Source organism: Telopea speciosissima, chromosome 1 (assembly GCF_018873765.1).
Source record: "Telopea speciosissima isolate NSW1024214 ecotype Mountain lineage chromosome 1, Tspe_v1, whole genome shotgun sequence".
NCBI classification, from domain to species: Eukaryota; Viridiplantae; Streptophyta; class Magnoliopsida; order Proteales; family Proteaceae; genus Telopea; species Telopea speciosissima.
In genome coordinates, this window is record NC_057916.1 from 37,235,759 (window position 1) to 37,256,598 (window position 20,840).

The following is a 20,840-nucleotide window of genomic DNA, read 5'->3' on the forward strand; positions in this document are numbered from 1 at the left end:
TCTTCTAATTATGGTTGTATATCTTGGGTGATTGACTCTCCAACTTGTGGACTGCATCACCTATATATACACTACACTCTCTATTTGTAATCTTTAAGCTAAAGAAATATTCATCAAATAATATATTCTATCAGGAGAGCACAGTTCTGATCTTGCTGCAATAATCAGTTTGTTTTACATTAATCTAGTGACTTCTCATTGTACCTTTTGCCAAATCCCATGGTCCTTTAACATTCAGAAGAACATGGAATTGAATCAGATGAATGCTCCTCAGCTTCCATGGAATCAGAAATCCCTTTGTAGTATTTCATTTGTTTCTCTTTTTTTTTTTTTTGGTTTTGTGTGGAAACATATAATATTGTTTCCACATCTACAATTGCGAAGAAGGATTAAAACCAATAATATTGCTGTTTCCTGCATCTTTCTTTGTATCTTCATCATCATCGTCCTCCATGAACCTCTTCCAAAACCAATGTTGTTTCCAAACTCGCTCTGTCATCTCTTCAATTGGGTTATTTTTGGTTTCCGGGAGCAGAAAGAAAACAAAGACGGACATGATGAGAACCCAACCGGAGAAGAACAAGAAAATGCCGAACTTGAAGTGACAAAGCATGGAAAGGAATGCCTGTGCAATCACAAAGGTAAAAAGAAGGTTGACACACACAGTCACACTTTGCCCAGCTGAACGTGTCTCTAGTGGGAAAGTCTCACTAGGTATTAACCAACCAAGTGGACCCCATGACCATGCAAAGGAAGAGACGAAGGTGCACACCATCACTACCACCATCACTGAATACCATTTCCCAAGGTTGTTGGAGTAATCGGTGACCTTGATTCCCAAAACTATTGCGATAATCACTTGAGATATGAACATCTGGACACCAGCTTCCAGTAAGAGCAAACGACGACCCACCTTGTCGACGGAGTAGATGGAAACGACTGTAGACAAGACATTGACTGCCCCTGTGATGACCGACGAGTATAGGGATGCATCACTGCCGAAACCCAATGTGTTGAACAACACTGGAGCATAGAACATGATGGCATTGATACCAGTGAATTGCTGGAAGACCTGGAGTCACCCACCAACAGAACAACCAATTTAATTTAGTGCTAGCTGCTGGCAATTAAAAAAAAAGATAAGAAAAAAACTATTTATTTAGAGGGGAAGGTAGGGTAGGATTATTGTGAAGATGGGATCCACATGTCGGTGGACTCTGATCTTCTACGGCGCGTTGCCCGGAGTGGCCTGCACGATGCAGATTGTGTCGCGCGCACAATGACCGCCTTACCCTACTCGGGCAAGGCACTGGGCAGGGGGTAAGGCGGTCATTGCGTGCACAACACAGTCAGTGCCGCGCAGGTCGCTCCGGGCAGCGTGCCATAGAAGATCTCAATTGCATGTCGGTGGGGTTTTGTTCAATTTGAATCCTCTACTGCCGAGTTGCCTGGCAGGATCGTGCTGCCAAGACAAGGTGAGGCATGCAATGACCACCTTACCCCTGCCTGAGCACCTTGCTCAATGGGGGTAAGGTGGTCATTGCACGCCTCATCATGTCTTGGCAGCACGGTCCTGTCGGGCAGCTCGGCAGTAGAGGATCGGCATCCGATTTTGTTGGGGTGGAAATGTTGAGGTAAAATTACTTTTTCCATGAATAGTAACTAAAGTCCTGCCAAATTTGTGGTGCTTTGGATAGAAAAGATGTGGGATTTTGAAGGGTCTCATTATTTGACCAAGCAATTAATGATGTCCCCAGAGCCTCACCACCCCAAAATTAATCAAACAAAGTCGGGGTGGGATTTTGTAGTGCCACATTAGTATTTTCACATCTCAATTCTCTTGCCCCACCTAAGTCGAATATTTCTCCTCTCAGGTTCTTTGCCCGGTCAGGTTCATAGGTTCCTCTCATAGGGAGGGTAGAAATGACGATCTCACCCCACCCAAGTAGTGTGTTCAGGCAGGGGCTAAGGTCATCATTTTCGGTCCCCTATGAGAGGAACCTACGAACCTGACCGGGCAGAGAACTGAGAGGAGTCCAGCTTTTGTTAACTTATTTAATACTAGGTTGGACTAATTTAACGAAGACAGGTTTGTTGTAAGAATGTTCCTGCTACCAAGTTCACAACCAAAGAAATGGAATCTAAAATGGTATTTTGGAAAAATACTAAAACCTAAGAGGATATTTGTGAATCCAAAACAGAAGTGAATTATTCCGTTTATTTGGTAGCAGGACCATTCCTATAACCTGGGTAGCAGCAAAAAAGAAAAAAAAATTCAATCTAACACCCATACATTAGATCGAACCCCATTAGGTGTTGATAATGACCTGCAAAGCTATGGCGATGATAAGCTGAGGACGGTTTCTTCGCTTGAGGAGGTTTTTGAAAGGGTGTTTGACTTGTTTAGCAACACGACTGGCCTCAACGAGCTCCAAGAACTCTGGTTCAATTTTGTCGGTGCCACGAATCTTCCTGAGCACAGCTTTACCTTCTTCCAGACGACCACGCTCTATGAGGCTGTTTGGAGTGTCGACCACCATTAAGGCCCCAACAGTGAGAAGGACAGCAGGGATTCCAGCCAGCCCAAGTGATAGCCTCCAACCCCACCCTCCTTTGATTCTACAGTGTTACAATTAGGGCATATTAACTTTAAAGACCCAAATCAATTAGCCAAACAAATTGGAGAAGAGTAATACGTATTAGTCAATTCAATAAGTGAGAAGCAAATTGGAAAAATTAGGAAGTCCATAGCTCAACAAAAAACGAAAACTATAATGAGGAAGAGAGAAGAGGTGTGTTTATGGCTTACTTAGCGGTTCCGTAATTAACGAGATTAGCAAAGAGAATCCCAATGGTGACATTTAATTGGAATAGTATATTTAATCCTCCACGTATTCTCGTAGGTGCTATCTCTGATAGAAACAGAGGCACAGCCTGTTGAACAAATTCCAACATTTAATAAGGGGGGAAAAGAACCAATTAGTACCATAGTAGTCAATGTTGAACAAATTCCAACATTTAATAAGGGGGGGAAAAGAACCAATTAGAACCATAGTAATCAATTTTTTTTATTTTATTTTTTTGTTACGAAACCATAGTAGTCAATTTTACAATTAAAATAAACACTCAATAGTCAATCAAGTCAGGCCTAAAAACACCCAATTGAACTCCTTATGGTCCCTTAATAATTATCACCTTTAATTCCTCTAATAGGGGGAGTGGACCCCATCTTAGGCAGTGTTTTCAGGTAGGGTTAGGATATTTATTTCTGTCTCCATGTGAGGAAATGAAGGAATTGAAAAGAGGCAGCGAATTGGAGGGGATAACGAATCTGGTCCCTTATCTGCTTGATAGTTTAAGCAATAAATAGGGAGAGAAAGATAGGGGTAGGCCTAGGGGTGTCAATTTCCAATCCAAATCGGTTCAGAATTCCAATCAAACAGAATTGATCAAGTCAACTTAAATTGAATCGAATTCTTATTGGTTTGGTTTCAATTTGGGGTTTTATGAAATTAATAGAAACCAAAATTGAACAACACCAATTGAAATTGAAAATTTAACCCCCCAAAAAAAAAAAATTAGTAACTACTATTTTATAATTTTCATATTTATGAAAAATTGAAACCAAACTATCAACAGCCCATAAAGAGCCCATTAAGCCAACCCGATAAAATACCCAAATCAAAACCAAACTTTAGATTAACGGTTTTGTTTCAGTTTGGCCCATTACCATCTCTATAACAATTCAGTCCAATCAAAATTAGACTGAACTGACTAATTGACATCCTTAGGGGAGAGGAAGAGTGTTACTCTCACTGTCTGTGTAGGGGGAATTTTATGCCATACCAATAGTGTGGTGCTCGAATTGGTGGATCTTCGATCTTCTTTCATCTCCGCTACTAACCCTTGGCCTTGGCCACTCCTACATTATTTTTTTGTACATTAACTCTATAGGATAGGACATGAATTTTAGTTCCAAGGGGGATCCGTTTTGTTTGGTGGTGGTGTCTAACCTGGCCAAAAATTCAAGCGACAAACAATGTTTTCGTATATTCCTCTGTTTAGGTTGTTAATATATTTCTTTTTAACATAAAAAAGAAAACAAAAACTTTTAGGACCCCAATTGGGGTTGAAAATCTCTGGGAAAATTTATCTTCTCCAGTTCTCCAGTTCCTCTAATAGGAGAATGGTGGACTCCATCCGGACAGAGTGTTTGGACAGGGGTAGGGTGGTTATTCTAACCCTCTTGTTAGAAGAACTAAGAAACTGAACCGAGCAGGAAAGTGGAGATGATAAAGATCCAAGGGTCTGGTCCAACTTAGAAATAAGAAAAGCTTTGAAAAACCTAAAAGCAGTAAAGGTTTCAGTTAGCCGAGGTTAAATTTTGATAGGAATCCCACTTTTACCAAACGGATAAGACACACCTTTTATTGATATTTGGAGAAAGACGCAGTGAAGAAGTTTGTTTGGTAAAGTGAGAACATATTATATGAACTTTGTTTTAGAAAGGTCCAAACCGTCCAATGGTTGGGTCATCATCAGGTGGAAGTGAAACACTATATATACTCGTTATTATAAAGAAAAAGTAAAAGAAAAAGATAGGAGAGCGAAAAAGTTGTGAACGAGATCAGTGTGTAAAGGTAGAAAATGGACCGATCAAAGGTCAAAAAAGATGTTATAGCGACCCAAGGGGAAGTAGAGAATATGGGGCCCGGGCCACTAATCATCATCCAAGTTTAACAACAAGATGCGTGACCCATGCATGCATGCATGATCCATTAAGCTTTTGACCAGATCCCCAACCCAATTTCCATCAGCAATAATGATGAAAAGCACATGATGATGAGAGGATCCCGTGTGATGTAACTCTTTCTCTGAAAAATTAAACATCCCTAACAACAAAATACTCTTAACCTTAAAAAACTCAACTGTTTCTACCAACGTCGGATAAGAATCCAAATAACCCCACACATTAAAAAATGCCTTCCATCCCAATCCAACGACGGCTAAAAAGTGTCAGCAACATGCTACCTTCCTATCATCAAGGTTTCCAAAATTAGGATCGGGTTGACCAATCAGCCAAGCTAATCCCGATTCTAATAATCCTCTCTAAAAATTAGGTTTATGGCATATTAGGGTCTCGATTCTTAAGGATTTCATATCCATACCGGTCAGGAGTCAGGACCGATTCGAATCATGATTTTGGATTTTCTATTGATTCATCTAGATCTTGATTCTGGGTTTTTAAATCTTGTTGACCAACATTGACTTTTGTTAAAGGGGTTTTCTTATAGACACCCTCTAAAGGTGTCTTATAATTTGTAATTTTTGTTTTTTTTTTTTCGATAATAATATCTTTTGATAATAACATAAGGGTGAGGTTTTCGTACACGACCGTGCTTTTAACCATTGGATGTGCATGACCATGTGCAATACACGGCTTCTCATCCCCATTCAAAGGTTAAAGGCATGTCGTGCACCACCTTTTTCATAACATAATGATATGTTATTTTCAATTTATTTTTAAAATCCTTTTATACTCTTACCCAATAGATCTTTTAGGAATAAGACAAAAGGTAATTAAAAGATGGGAAAATGTTCTCTGTACCGAGGTGCAGGCTGCATCCAACTCTTGGGGTGAGCAAAATGACCGTCCCACCTCTTAAATGGTGGAAATGTAGACCCCATGTGTGTGGATGCAGCCTAATTAAGGTTCGGGCACAAAGAACATCAACCCTTAAAAAGAAGGGAAAATTACATGATTAGCTACTTTTGGGTTTTCATTTACAAAACTGTCCACTCTATGTTTGAATTAACAAAAATAGATAAAAATAAGTTAAGGTTTACAAAACTGGACAAAATAGTGTCTCTCCCTCCCTCATTTACTTCTTTAGACATTTTTACCCCTGCCATTGCCTTCTCGCCCAGGCATCCTGGGTAATCACAGGGAAGGAAAGGGAGGGGCGGGTTTGGGTAGCAGAGAATGGCGGTGGCGGAGACAGGGGTGGGTTGCAGGGAACGGAGGATGCTTGGGCGAGAAGATAATGGCAGGGGTAAAAATGTCTAAAAAAGTAATTTTGGGAGGGTGAGGCACTATTTTGTCTAGTTTTGTAAACCTTGACTTGTTTTTGTCTATTTTTGTTAATTCAAACATAGAGTTGTTTTTGTCTATTTTTGTTAACTCAAACATAGAGTGGACAGTTTTGTAAATGAAAACCAAAAAATAGCTAATCATGTAAAATTTTCCCTAAAAAAAATGGGTCAGTAAGTTCTAAATAGTTGCACAGAATTTGTGGGATTAAGATAATGAAACGGACCTGATTAGCAAAACCGACCCCACAACCAAGGAGGATTCTTCCTACGATGAGCATTGCAAGGTTCTGAGCTGTGGCGTTTAGGGCGACTCCACCTAAGAAAAAGAATCCCGCTATAAGCATCGTCAGCCTCCGACCAAGCCTTCGTGTAGTGTAAGACGCGAAGAATGTCGCAGTCAAACCAGCAAGGTATAGAGACGAAGTGAACAACTGCAGTCCTTGATTGTCGTATTTGCAGTAATTGCTGTTAATCCCTGATGCTAATTGTGTTCTTTGATAGACCACTGGGAAGAATTTTTGAAGGAAAGGAGCCATGGATGTAACGCCTCCTGCAACAAAACCAAAATTCACTAACAAATTTAGTATATCGAGCTTACTCTAAAAGTAGATCCACTTTTAGAAGAAAAAAAAATATTGAGTTTCAGGAACTTATCCTGCAACTCTGATTCGATAATACTCTTCCACTTATCAAAATTCCAGCAAATGATAAAAATAAAATAAAAAACCTAGGGGAGAGTACAGAAGAAAGAAAAAGCAAATCCGATTTCTGCTGTAGAAGTAAAATGCAAAATAAGAAAACAATTAATTGTCGAAGAGAAAGTAGAAAGAACAGAAGAAAGAATAAAAGTAGGAAACAAGATATGAGGAATGAAGACACACACACACACACACACAAACCTGAAATTCCGACGTCGTAGCCGAACATCAAACCTCCGGTGGCAGCCATTATACATGAAATGATGACGATCGGTGTAATCTGAGCTTCAAATTCAGTACCGGCTGTCGCCGGAGCGGAGAAACCCCCAGCTGGCATGACGAACTACGGTAAAGATCACCAATCGCTCAGTATGTCTCTTCACTCAGAAGAAAACGAACGAACGAACGAATACAGGTGGAGAAGAAAGCACAACAAACTAGTTCTTTTGAGGAAGGCGCGCGAGATGATGCTCTCCTTCCTTGTAATCCCATATAATAACACACAAGTAAATAAGTAATGCTTTCTTTATATAGACGAGGAGGATGAGAGAGAGGGACACTCCGCTGGAGAGTTTACAATTTTATAATATTTTATTATTATCCAAGAGATGGGGACCACCAGATTCTTGCCAGGTGGACCGATCCGGGGCGGTGATGGCCCCGACGGGCTGGCCCAGTCAACGTAAGGCTCCCTGGACAGGTTTTACACCTTCAAATGAGAAAAGCATAGTATTTATTGGGGTGTTTGTGCTGAACGAAATTACGGAACCACCAGCTTGGACTTCACATGCATCATGCATTCCCCCACCTTCGAGACTTGGCGGGCATTCTTGAAGGGTATTTAAGAGAATTCGAAGCTATCGAAGTAGTTGATATCCGTTGTGTTTCGGGAATTACCCACAGGATGTAGTAGTGTAGGCTTTCTCTAGGAGATTGAGAACGGGCAGAGTCAGGTATCATCTCTATGAAGTGGAGTGGGCCCCATTTGCTACTTCTAGAGAGGAATGAGATGACGCCACGTTACCATTTCAATACTATATGATATCATCACCAGGCGTGAGACGGAGTTCCATCCTACTACCTTAAAAGTTTCAGGTCAGAAAACGTGCGTGCCATCGGCTTCTTGCCTGGCAGAGAGTTTCGGTTCATGTCCTCATATGTCATTTAAGGTCACATCATTGGTCAAAGTCATAAAAAAAAATTTTCGCCAGTGTCAAAAGATAGATTTGGATTGCTATTGAGGTCAGTTGCTCAAGAATAATTATCACCTTCAATCCGCCGGCATTTCTAATTTCTTCAGTTCTTTTAATAAGAAAGTGGATTTCACCTTGGGCAGTGTTTATGGGCAGGGGATAGGATTTCATCTTCACATGAGGAATTAAAAGAATTGAAAATACCCGTAAATTGGAGGGGATTACCATTCATTGCTCAAGTTGAAGACCTCATGATTTCATTTTAAGGTTATGTTTGAAAATCAAGAAAAGTATAGAAAAAAAAAACATATACAACGATTGATTTATGTGTTTATCTTATTTCTTAAATTTTTTTTTTTCTGAATTTTTATCTTTTCTTTTTTTTTTCTTAATTCTTGGCTTCCAAACATAGCTTGTCTATGATCCACTCTACCCAAAAAAACATATGGAAGAAGTTTTCTTTCACATATGGAGATAAGATATCTCTTTTACACACTCAAAAAAAAAAAAATTGGTGAATGAAAAATATATTCAACAATCTTCTGGACCACTAAAAAAAGAAAGAAAAGGAAAGAAAAAAATAAAAAAATAAAAAAATAAAAAAATTGAGAAAATTCATCAACCAAACAAAGAGTTTATCCCTACAACTGAATTAAGCTGGAAGGGGGAAACCAAAAAGATACACACCTCAACTAACCACAATCTACCACTACAGCTTCATCTTCAGCATAATGAGAGACATCCCAAAATAACCAATAACTTGGGCTTACTCGTAATGACTCTAGCCATACACTCTCAAATTTTCTTATACATGATTGAAAATATTCTTCCCCATACTAATCTAGAGGGTCTAATATCTTAGATGTGGAGATTCTCTTTTCATTGTGGATATAGAAAAACTTGGTCCATTAAATATAGGAGAACTTAAATCTTTAAAGATCAGGAGCCGTTTCCATCTCCGATTGAAATGATGCAGTCGTTTGCCCTAAACCTCTGCGACTTGGTGGCTTCAACCATGTGGTTCACGACCCTAGGCCGTTGAGATGACAGTTCAGGTAATTTCTCCAACATTTCTACATCTCTTCCTCCCTCTCATTCACAAGATCGTTTCAATACTCTTACTTTTCTCTGATATTATTTTTTCAAGCAGCAATCATCAAGCGGAGTTGTGTGATTTGACGGCAGGATCTGAATTTCATCCCAAGAATGGATTTTTTTTTTCAAACCCTAAACAATTTGGGGAAGATGAGGGTATTTTGGTCAATTAAAACACAATTTTAGCGTTTAACATGTAAAAGTTAACGGATTAAGTGTTTTTTGTTAATTAGTTTGGAAAGCAGTGGAGGCATAGTTAGTAAGTTCGGGTACGGCAATAATACAGGAACGGATACGTATGACAATTAATTGGCCTACACGACAATAGTTCGTTTTCAAAAAATCCGATGTAATAAAATGTGTATGACAATTAATTAGTACGTGTTTAATACGTGTTTTAATACGATTGCTCTGAAATAGTAAGGGAGCAAAAATACGGGTTTATCCTAGTAAATATCAAGGAGAAAACTGATTTTTTTGCAACTAAATTCTAATCTTCTCATGCAATCATAAACACTTAAAACCAATATGGCTTTCCAATTTGAAACAATTTCCCATTCTTTTGGATCTCAACATCTAATATTAATTAAGTTTAACTATGTCTATCAAAACAAATGTTGATAGGTAATCCATTAACCACAATCTGCCATAGCAAATAATTGCATGTATCAATAAAAAAATAATAATAATAAGTAGACAATCAATTACTATGGCATTTAATACGATGATTAATGCATAAATATGTATTAATACAACAATTAATACGGCATTTAGGTTTAGATTTTAGTTTTTTATTTTGTATAATTAAATTAAAATACATAAATATGCATTAATATAGTAAGAGGGTAATTTTCATACACGACTGTGTAAGCATGCACGGTCGTGTCCCCTCTCACAAAGAGTTGGAAAAGTCATTAACCCCCACTCATTAATTAATGCCTTGAAACTCCCACCCTCTCACATACACGGCTTACATAACCGTGTATGAAAATTTTCTCCATATAGTAATTAATACGACATTTAATACGATTGCTTTTAAAAATCACGTACGAAATTAAGTTATCCCATTGAATGCAGTAAAAATCGAAAATTTAAATTACACGTATCAAATACAACAATTAATACCCAAACTTACTAACTATGAGTGGAGATACGTGAAATTTTCCTTATTATATATTTCTCAAGTAAATTTTTTTTTTTTGGTAAAATATTTCTCAAGTTATTGAAGAACGCCAAAATGCAGTTTTTTTTGGTTAGAAAAATTTTTCCAACAATGATGAGGTGGGTCAACTAATAGAAGGCATTTTTTTTTTTTTTTTAAGTAAGATAATTGAGGATATTTTAAGTGGAGAGAAAGTGTAGGGTTCACGTGTGGGATGTAAAAGGACATGACCTTCGTGGGCTTCGTTTTCCTATTTTTCTTTATCTTACCACCCAAACATAACTAACCTAATTTTTTTTGGTAAATAATTAACCTAATTTGCTTTTTTAGTTAGAACCGCTGGAGAGAAAAAAAAGTTAAAGTTTGATTTGATAAGACTTTGTTCCACGTGGCAATGGATAATTTCAGAATGGTTATGAACCACGTGGAGGCATCCATCGTTACCGTTTCACGTCATATCAAGTGACAAGTGGCAGGTAGAGAGGGTCTCTTAAGACCTCAACCTCATAGACACGTCAGCCAATTTAGCTGTATCAAATGATAATAATAAAATCAGTCATAAATGGAAGTCTCCTTTCTTTCTTTAAATTTTTTTTTATTATTATTTTAATCCTTGTGAGGCGACAGTGGCACTGATAATCCTTACAGATTCTTAGCTTATCTGTCACGTCATTAACGTTAAAGTGTGTCATTCACGTTATAATATAATCATATATTTTTTTCATTTATCAGATTTTTTTTTAAATTTTCTTATATCCATTAAAATCCGTCAACGGCGACCTCATATCATTAACTTGCCTATAACTGGCATGAAAGGTGCCTAAAATTTGAAACGTGATAAAATTGAGAAAATTATCCACCTTGATAATCAAAAAATCATATTTGAAACGTGATAAATTTAAAAAATTATTCATTGGTCAAAGCTTAATCAACAAATCAAACCCTCTTATATCGTTAATGAAAAACAATAAAAAATTGTGATTAATAGCCGGTTTAAAAAAAAATTTGCAGTACATGGAGGATTATACAATTGAATTAGGGTTTGGAACATAACATGTGATCAATACATGGTTTAGTCTTATTATTTATTTATTTACTTATTGTAAACAATATCCACAATGTTGATGGCATGCCACCTAGCAAATATGAGGGGGAACAAATTTTTTTTTTCTTTCCGGTAATGGAGAGGGAACAACTTTCATTATAAGCAAACTTGGTTCTATGATATTTTTAACATATCAACAAAATATTAGGGTAAAGGTTGGACACACTAGTGTTGTGTTTGCGCTGGGTCTGTATCTCTTTTCCTCCTATGGATGCTAGCATCATGTCCAACCTCTACGCCAAAATATTAATATTGAAGGAGAAAAAGATCCTCACGACACTAGTGGGGATTCCTTTCTTACGGCCTCTTACATAATGACCCATGGGATTCACACTAACATATTCTATCCTTAGATAGATGTGAGTCACCTACTAACAAATCTATCCCCCATCCTCTCATTGTGGTGTAGTTTTCCACTCACATCGTAAAAAACCTCTACCCATATGGATAATAGGATTATAGAAGATAACCATTTGAGAATAAAAGAAGTTCCCATTCATAGGGTATTGTACCCAAAAAAAGTTATTTTTATCACAAATATTACTTCTGCAGATAATAAAATTTATTAAAATAAACACCTAAGACTATGTTTGGTAGCAAAGGGAACTTAAGGGAAGGGAAGTGAAAATTCTCAAACCTAAAAAAGAAACTTTTGTAATAATTATCTCATGTGATTGTATAAATTAACTACTTAAATTTCATACCATATTTAGTAATGATACATTTCACAAGTAATTTTTATTTTAATTTTTTAACCAAAGGGAATTTGATGTAAAGTAAAGTGAAATTTAATAATCAAATATGGAATGATTTGGAGTTAGTGAAATAGTCACATGAGATAATGATTACAAAAGTTTCATATTTAAGTTTAAAAATTTCTCTTCCCTTCCCTTTAATTCCCCTTGCAACCAAACGGATTCTAAATATTTTAATGGAAGAAAGATAAATAGCATGGACTAGTTCATCCTCACGCCATGGAGGGGTGGAAATGTATTGCCATACGTAGTTGAGGGAATATTACAAGTGTACCTATCTTACACGCAATTGCTTTAATGAAAGGGGGGAAGTGAAGGTACATATATTTTCAATCTCAGAATGACAACAGTCAGCCTTCATCAATATTAGATAAGGACAACAAAGCATCCTACTACATTTGGCCCAATTGGATATCAGGGAGGATGTTGGTGACTGTTGGTTTTTAATGATTTTATAAAGCACAAGAAGTTTCAAAATATTTTCTTTCGTTATTTACCTTGTTTTGTTTTGAGAAGTGTTGAACCCAAGATTTTCCCCGATATTGCTTATTTCAAAATAAATGAGGGAAAATCTTTAGTTCCACATTTGATTTGGAAGAGTGTAAAGTAAGGTTTATAAGTTAGAATTGAAACTACAAGGGTATTGTTCCATGAAAAAAAGATCCACTATACTCTCTTGTCTCGGAGGGTTTGGGGTTTATTTTCACACACACGTGCTAAGTTGGGTCGTAGCATAGTGAGATATTGGAAGAGACCGGACTCAGATTTCGAAAGGCTTTGCCAATGTCGAGTGTTGTTTTCCTGATGTTGGCAAATATTTATTAACCATCAGGCAGAGGCCTTTAGGCATTGAGGTTTCTCAAGATCTCTAACAAACTCTTTCAAAAATGGAGTGTGCGAAACAACCTAGAGAGGGGTGAATAGATTGTATCTAGTGGAACATGTCATTTTTATAAATAAATAGTTAGATTAAAAAATTAAAACAATAAAGCAATCACAAGACACAAGTAATTTATAGTGGGTCGACTCCAAGAGTCTACGTCCACTCCTCTCAATACTTGAGAGAATTTCACTAGATATTTTACTTCAATACAATAGGTGAGAAACAACACATTTTACAATAATCTTATTATAAGACAAGAGAATCCTTTACAAAACCAATCTTCTATAGATAAGAAAATCAATTAAATCAAAGATAAGAGGATCCGTGCACTCTTTTAATGATAAGAGAATCTGTTCAATCTTTTCAGGATAAGAAGATTTGTTCACTCTTTTAAGGATAAGAGAATCATGTGTGAACTCCTAAGTGCAGTCTAGGATGATACACACTTAGTTTGATTAAGAGCTCATCCAACTCTTAGATCAATACTAAGATTCAAATGCAAACGAATGAATAAGGAATGATATTACATAATCGGTGAGACTTTCTTGTGCAAGAGGATGATAAGATGAATGTATGCACGTAACAAGAACTTTCACATGGCATCTTCAATGTGTTGAATCGATATCTTCAATGCAAGTTGCATAAAAAAAAATATCTTCAATGGATTGAGTTGACTTGAATTCAAAGTAGGATATCTCAACTCAAAATGAATAGAATAATGAATAAAAAAATAATTTTAAAAGCTCTTCAAAGTATGATATTCAATGCCTTAAAATGTATGGAGACCTTGGCTTTTAATGACCTATTTATGGCCAAAAGTGGTGAGAAATTTGAATCTTTAACGGTCATAAAACAATCATATTTTGGGTTTACTGATCGACCTGTAAATGAATTTGGTCAGACCTATTGAACTAGCCATTAGGCAATTGGCTTAACATTGGCTAGACATTCTCCAGCCGGTGGGGCAACCGATCTGACCGGTAGAAAGCAGTACATATTGCCACTAATCAGTCAGATTGGTTAGTACTCTTTCAACCCTATTTTGCCCATTTTGGTTTGGGTCTTTTGGGACTTTTGCACCAACGGTGTTTTAACCTGTTTTTGGTATTTTCAATGGTGCTTAGGCTATGTCTAGGCAATGCTTATATGAATATGCAAGCATTCAATGCAAGTGTTTTAATAGTGTACACGAGCATGTCTTGCATCTTGAGACTTGAGCATAGCTTTTTTTGAGACTTTGTCTTGTCTTGTTTTCATCTTCGTTTTTGACTTATCTTGAACCCTTGTCTTTGTGTTGTTTTCACAGTCTTGGTTCTTCTTCAAGTCTTGTTACTCTCAATATGTAATTTGAATCACTACAAAGTTTCGGATACATGTTAATGTTTTCAAATGTTTGTTATCATCAAAACTTGGTTGTAAACAACTTAAGAATGATTTGGCAATTCCCCAACAGTGTTCTCTGTTCGACATCTAGAGAGGATACACCAATGTCAGATGAGGGTTATATGACATGTTGCCTACGTCGACGATATTGCATTGAACGTCAGCCAAATTAATGTGTCAGACGTCGACAATGGCTTTCTCTCTCTCTCTTCTCTCTCTCTCTCTCTCTCTCTCTCTCTCTCTCTCTCTCTCTTTGAGAGACGCTTCTTTTAGACCTTTATGGATAGGTATTTCCAAGGGATATCTCTCTTCAATATATAGAGGATGTTCTTGACACATTAGAAGGTATTATAAGTGTCCTATTCTCTCTCTCTCTCTCTCTCTGTGTAAGGGATCTTCTTTTAAGGTCCTTGATTTATTGCATAACCTTTGAAAGATTGTTTTTATTTGAAAACAACTTTGAAATACTCAAAGGGACACAATAGAAAAGTGCACGATTACTTGCAGATGCCATAGGGTTGTTTTACCATTGAGGGTGTTTACGATCTTGAGGAAAGTGTTAAGCAACACAACTCAACCCACCTACGCATTTGGTGTGTAGACTTGTTTATGTTTGATATACGTGATTGGAGCTCTCCTACTGAGGCTCATAATGATACCAGATAAGTTTTGTTCTCTTAATATAAATCATTCATAGAAACTCTTTGACGATCTTCCCCACAAGCTGGAGAAGACATAGAGGGACGATCCAAGACAAATCAAGAGTAGTTTTGAAGTTTAGTTTTAAACAGTTAATTTGATCTTGCAGATTGTGTAGACTTAGATAGGATCTAGTGGCCAGTCCCATGAAACAGTTTTGATTTTAGCTCTCATTAAATTCTATAGTTTGCTAAGTTGCATGCCTCATATCCTGTTGAATAGGAAAAACTGGTTCAATGGATTTCTAAGACAATAACTTGAACTTTGAAACTGCACAGATATTACTGTTACCCATTTAACTGTTAAACCACTCTTTAGATAAAAAACAAAAAGGTAGCTTTCTTAACCAAGGTTGATCATTATTATTAGTCTTGGTCTATATTGAAACCAATATTGATACGTATGGTTCGTATCAGGTCATATTGGACGGTTTTAACATTGGTTTAATAAAAAATTAATTTTTGACAATTTTATCCACGTAGAATCCCCAACAATCTCTCCTTTGATATAATATTATAGGGGCAAGTTTTCATACACGGCTGTGTAAGCATGCACGGTCGTGTCCCCTCTCACAAAGAGTTAGAAAAGTCATAAATCCCCACCCATTAATTAATGCCTTGAAACTCCCACCCTCCCACATACACGGCTGTGTCAACCGTGTATGAAAACTTTCCCCAATATTATATGTGAGAAAATTGCTTTCGCATGGAACCGAAAAAAAATAAATAAATTATTCCACCAATTCCAAATTAGGTAAGTATCAATATCGATCACAACCAATACTGATATTTGAAACTATGTTCTTGACTCACAATCGCAATCCCAAAAAAGATTACAACCTGTGTTCTCGACCGAATGAGCACATGCTGCCATATTCGAAAGAAATGGAATTAGAAAAGACATGTTCCCATATTCAAAGTTTAGGGTATGTTTGCTAACGTTCATAACGGCGTTCAGAATAGTTCTTTTGTTCTAAAAGAACAAAAAAACATCAAACAGCGTTTGGCTGTGCGGTTCATTTTTTCTTTCTTTTAGAACGAATCGGAGGTTTTGAGCACCAACAGAACGTTCAGACGGTCTGCAAAGAACAAGAACGACTCGCAACGGACAAAACCCATGATTTTTTGAGACAAATCACGAAACTCATCTCTCGCTCTGCCCGTGGAAGTTTGGAGACGACGAAGGAAGAACTCCTCGCTCTGCAACCCTAGGTGAGATCTCTCTCCCTCTCTATCTCTTGCATGCTCTGCCTCCCTCGCGCACTATTTCCCTCTCTCTGTTTCTCTCTCTCCCTCTCTATCTCTTGCACTCTCTTTCCCTCTCTCTCGCTCTTTCCCTCTCTCTGTCTCTCTCTCTCCCTCTCATACTCTCCATCACTGTCTCTGTGCCATTTTTTGGCTCTTTTCCTCTCTCTATCTCTGCCTCTCCCTCTCACTGTCTCTGTGTGGATATTTCTGTGACGATTGATGCAATTTGTTTCCCATTTTGTCTCAGGAAGTGGCTCAGCACCCCTTCAATCAGCACCCTTCAACCGAAAAGGTATGGATCAGCACCCCTTTGTTTCCCATTTTGTCTCAGATCTAAAATTCAAAACGGCACCAGATCTTCTGTATGTAGTTTGGTTCCATAAATTGCTTGAATGTGTTTCCTATTTTTTTTTTCAATGAACTCATGGTAGAGAGTGGAGACTGTTTCAGTAGATTTTGGAGGAAAAGTTTTGGTTGGGAAAAAATGGGACTTACATTTTTGGCTGCAGTGCTGAAAGCTTCACGGTGTGGTATCGGTTAGCCACTTTGATGCGTTGTATCTCCTCCCTTTCAAGAGAAACCAATACATAAAATTGTGATTATGAAACAAAAATAGTAAAAAAAACCCTCCTATTAATTGAAGCTCTCTTTCTTTCTTGTGTTGGGCACCCTGTATCACCTCTATCTCAAGCTCTCTTTCTTTCTTGTGTTGTGTTCTCTGTTGCTATTAATTGAAGGCTGTTTCCCCATCAAGTTAACTGCTGCCAAACCCCTGCTATTATCCAAGAAGACCTACATCTGTGCTGCTGAAGTTCAAGCTCTAAACTCCAGCTTTCAGTCCACTCGAGCCCTGCTGTAACCTGGGGTTTCTCTGTAGAAATCGATCCTCTATTGGTGTCTCTCCTAAGTTCTGTTCTCTACAGGATTTTAGGGTTTTATTCCACCCTCTAAGAGGGCTGCTCGAACTCAGTCTTGGCTCCTTTTGCCCACTGCTACTGCTACTTCTGTTATTCCCCTGTGGGTATCAAACGTTTTCTCTATTCAGCCCTAATTTTTAGATTTTGATTGATTACTTCTTATAATTAAATCTTAGCCTGTTCTTTCTAAGTTTCCTAATAATGTTTAAATGGGTTTAAAAGGGAGGGTTCATGTGTTTGTGTTGATGGAGTGGTGGTTGCATTCTTTCTAGTTGCTTTTATGAGGTGATGCTTACCTTCTATAAATGGATTGATCTGTTTAGCCTTTTTCAGCCTTGGGGTGGGTTTGCATTTTGAGTGAAAGTGAGTGAAAGAGTGAGAGAGTGAAAGAGTTTTTTTCTTATATTTGTTGAATATTTGGGACTGAAAATGGGTGGTCTGGTTTGAAGAAATGGGAGAGATGTCTTTGGGGATAGATAGTGTTAAATCCGTGCCCAAAACCCGGTTTAAAACCTGGCCTAACCACCGGTCTGGTTTGAACCTTTTATGTAGAACTGGGAGCGGAGTACGCTCGTGAACTGTGGGCCATGATACTCAAGCCATCCCACAAGATTGTTGACCGTGACTCTGGAGAATTCGTCGAGGATAGGTACATCGACAGATATAGGGGAAAGTTTGTCTTCAAGGGTGCATTCCTAGAATTTCCTCATTCCGAGGATCTGCCCGGCCCTCGCCCGGTGTACCCGTTCCCACTTATAGATGATTGGGAGTAAGTTAATATCCTAATAACTCATGAGTATAAATACTAGAATGGGCTTAGGACCTGATGTTCCTTTTAATCATATTATGGGCCTAGTAGTATAATGGGCCCAATAACTTAAAATAGACCTAAAGACCTAAGACAACCAAACATGACTTAAGGCTAAAGTGAGGTAAATAGGGGTCAATCCACTATTCACCTCACAATAGAAAACCTAAATCGTGGAGAGGAAAGGAGAGAAGGAAAGAAAGAAGAAAAAGAAGAAGAAAAAGAAGAAGAAGAAAGGAGAGAGGTCCCAAGCTTGCTCTCCTACATTGGTGAGCATTCTCTCTCTCTTTCTCACACTTCCTAATTTATAGACCTAGGGTTTGGAATTATGAGCCATGAATGCTTCACCTACCTTATTAGAAGAGCCATTAATGGTAAATCCTCGATGCTTAACTATGAAGCACTTAACCCTACCTTAAACCCATTCACCCTTCTCCATTTATGGGTTTCACCAACCCTCATGGAAGACCGTAGATGTGTGGTTTGAGGGGTGTTAAATAACATTGATTAAAGACACTTCAAAACCCCAATACCCAAACCCATGAGTTCTCTTCCCATGTGTATTTTAATGGAGGAAAACCCAATCAATCGATTATTGGGTTTACAAACCCATGTTGGGGGTGTGCTATGGAACCTTGATTGAGTTGTTTTCATGGCCAAAGAGACTTCCAAAAAACCCTAAGGATACCCCATTTTACCCCAAGGTAAAACCATTCTCAGAATGGCATGAACAGCAAGGCTGGCACATGGACAGGCACATGCAAGTGCCTGTCCCTGAGAAACTAGATCTGCCGGTGGGAGGTCCGAGAGGGACAGGCACATGGATAGGCACATGCAAGTGCCAGTCCCTGAGAACCTAGATCTGCCAGTGGGAAAGTCCGAGAGGGACAGGCACATGGACAGGCACATGGACAGGTGCATGATATAGCCTTGCTGTATGTGCCAGTCCTCTATTTCAGCCTTGTTTGATAACTTATGGGGCCCAACTCTTCTAGCCCTAAGGCACTAATCTCTCCCCATGTTGTACACTCTCTTTACGTTGACTGACCGGCTCGGGGGCGTATTAGTATGTGAGACGGTGTACTTGGCATCGAACGCAGATTTGAAGAACTCCGTACTGACGATTGGCTGAGAATCAAGGTGAGTGAGTTAAGCAAACGTCTTAATTTATGGAATGTTTGTGTGTTGTGTCTTGCGAATGCCATTCATTCATGTGTGCTACAATATATAATTATTGGTAAGATATAGGACGATAAGATATAGGACGATATAAATGTTTAGATGTTGATAGGACTTAACATTCTTGTCTTGCGATATTATTTATTTTATTACACTATGGTACGAATGGTATTGAATTTAGTTATGGGACTCAGGTGCCGATTGGTGCTGGACCTGGGGATTCCATAATATGGACTCACTCATGGCATGTAGATCTAGGGCTTCAGAAGCGGGATCCAAGTGCCGGTGGGTGCTGGGCTTGAGATTGTCGTACTTGAAATTGCATTAGAGTTGTCCATTGCATTAGGTGGAAATGGGATGGTGACCGACCGACTGCCTTCGGTATTCACATCTCGTACTTGTATACATACGTATGGGCTAGACGGGAGAGAGGATAGCCGGCCGACCATATTTCGGTATCTATGGACTCGGCCTCTGGCCTATGCACATGCGTACCTCACTCATACAATAGGTGAATGCTGGCTAGGATAAATGTTTACCCAGTACTATGACCCTTACCGACAAGGGGTTAGGTGTCAGTCAAATCCGTGGGTTCCGACCGTTATTCGGGTATACCCACCCGCGAAGTTTGGGCACCGATCGTATTTTGGGCCGAACGCCAAGACGGGATTTGACTTGGGGGTTTACGTATATCTCTTGGTGGAGACTGGTACGGCAGGCTTCCAGCGCAACTCGGGTTTGTCATCGCCGGTATACCATCCGTTTATGGTACCGATGTCGGGGATGCTACCTAAGGTGTTGCTATAGTACTATACCTGACTTAGTTGTGTGTTAGGTGGATAACAATAAAACTATACATCATCATTCATTCATATAGCATGATTGTAAATTGTATGTGATGTACGGTCTACCTTGGTGGTATGGGGCACCTTGGTATCCGTCCATCATGTATGGTTTGCAGTCAACCCCATTCATTATTATTATTGTGTATGTTTGTGTGGCTTAGCCACTCATTGGGCTCAGTTGGAACTCACTCCTCGAGGAAACATATTTTTAGTTGATGCATGTACATTCAAGCAAAGTGGCGCGGAGTACGAGACTCCTGAGGATGGTTACGTTGATTGGTGGGCTCCAGAGATTGTGGAGCACGGATCAGAGTGTTGCTGTGATGTGTGTTCCTTGGCGGGACAGTGACTTATGGCCGGTGGCCATCTTTTGATGCACATAATTATTCATTTTTGAATTACAGGTGTATTCTTTTGATTCCTTTCATGATAGATGTATTATTTATATAGTAGGTAATACATAGGTCCTGATTTGAATGATTTGTACTGGGAGGATTACTTAAACAACATTATATAAGTTATCACGTAGATTCTGTAGACTCTGATATTACTATTTTAATCTGTTTTAATCTTCTGTGGTCGTGTGTATGAGTTAATCTTGTTTACTGCATCTGTGATCTTGGCGGTTTGGGAACGTATTGGTACGCTTTGATTGCATTCCCCGTGGTTCAGGAATGGGGGTGTAACAGCTTGGTATCAGAGAGTGATGCTCTACCATGGGATTAACTCGAGATTCACGCGACCTGATTTACTCTTTATTAGGATTGTGTAATAAAAG

The 20,840-nt window shown here is 38.4% G+C and overlaps 1 protein-coding gene across 2 annotated transcripts; it reads right to left on the reverse strand.

The window, feature by feature from the left end:
• Window positions 1–370: 370 nt before the first annotated feature.
• Window positions 371–20,715, reverse strand: LOC122656805 (sugar transport protein 13-like). Of its 2 annotated transcripts, none has more exons than XM_043851470.1 (5): window positions 20,708–20,715; window positions 6,318–6,568; window positions 2,810–2,934; window positions 2,328–2,619; window positions 371–1,072 (listed from the first exon to the last, which is right to left on the reverse strand). In XM_043851470.1, exons 2-5 carry the CDS (start codon window positions 6,435–6,437, stop codon window positions 371–373), a joined length of 1,239 nt encoding a protein of 412 aa, XP_043707405.1. In that variant the 5' UTR covers window positions 6,438–6,568; window positions 20,708–20,715. The 2 variants fall into 2 exon arrangements, with proteins under 2 accessions (XP_043707405.1, XP_043707396.1); XM_043851461.1 differs by lacking the exon at window positions 20,708–20,715 and adding an exon at window positions 6,993–7,143 and having other exon boundaries at window positions 6,318–6,643.
• Window positions 20,716–20,840: the final 125 nt, after the last annotated feature.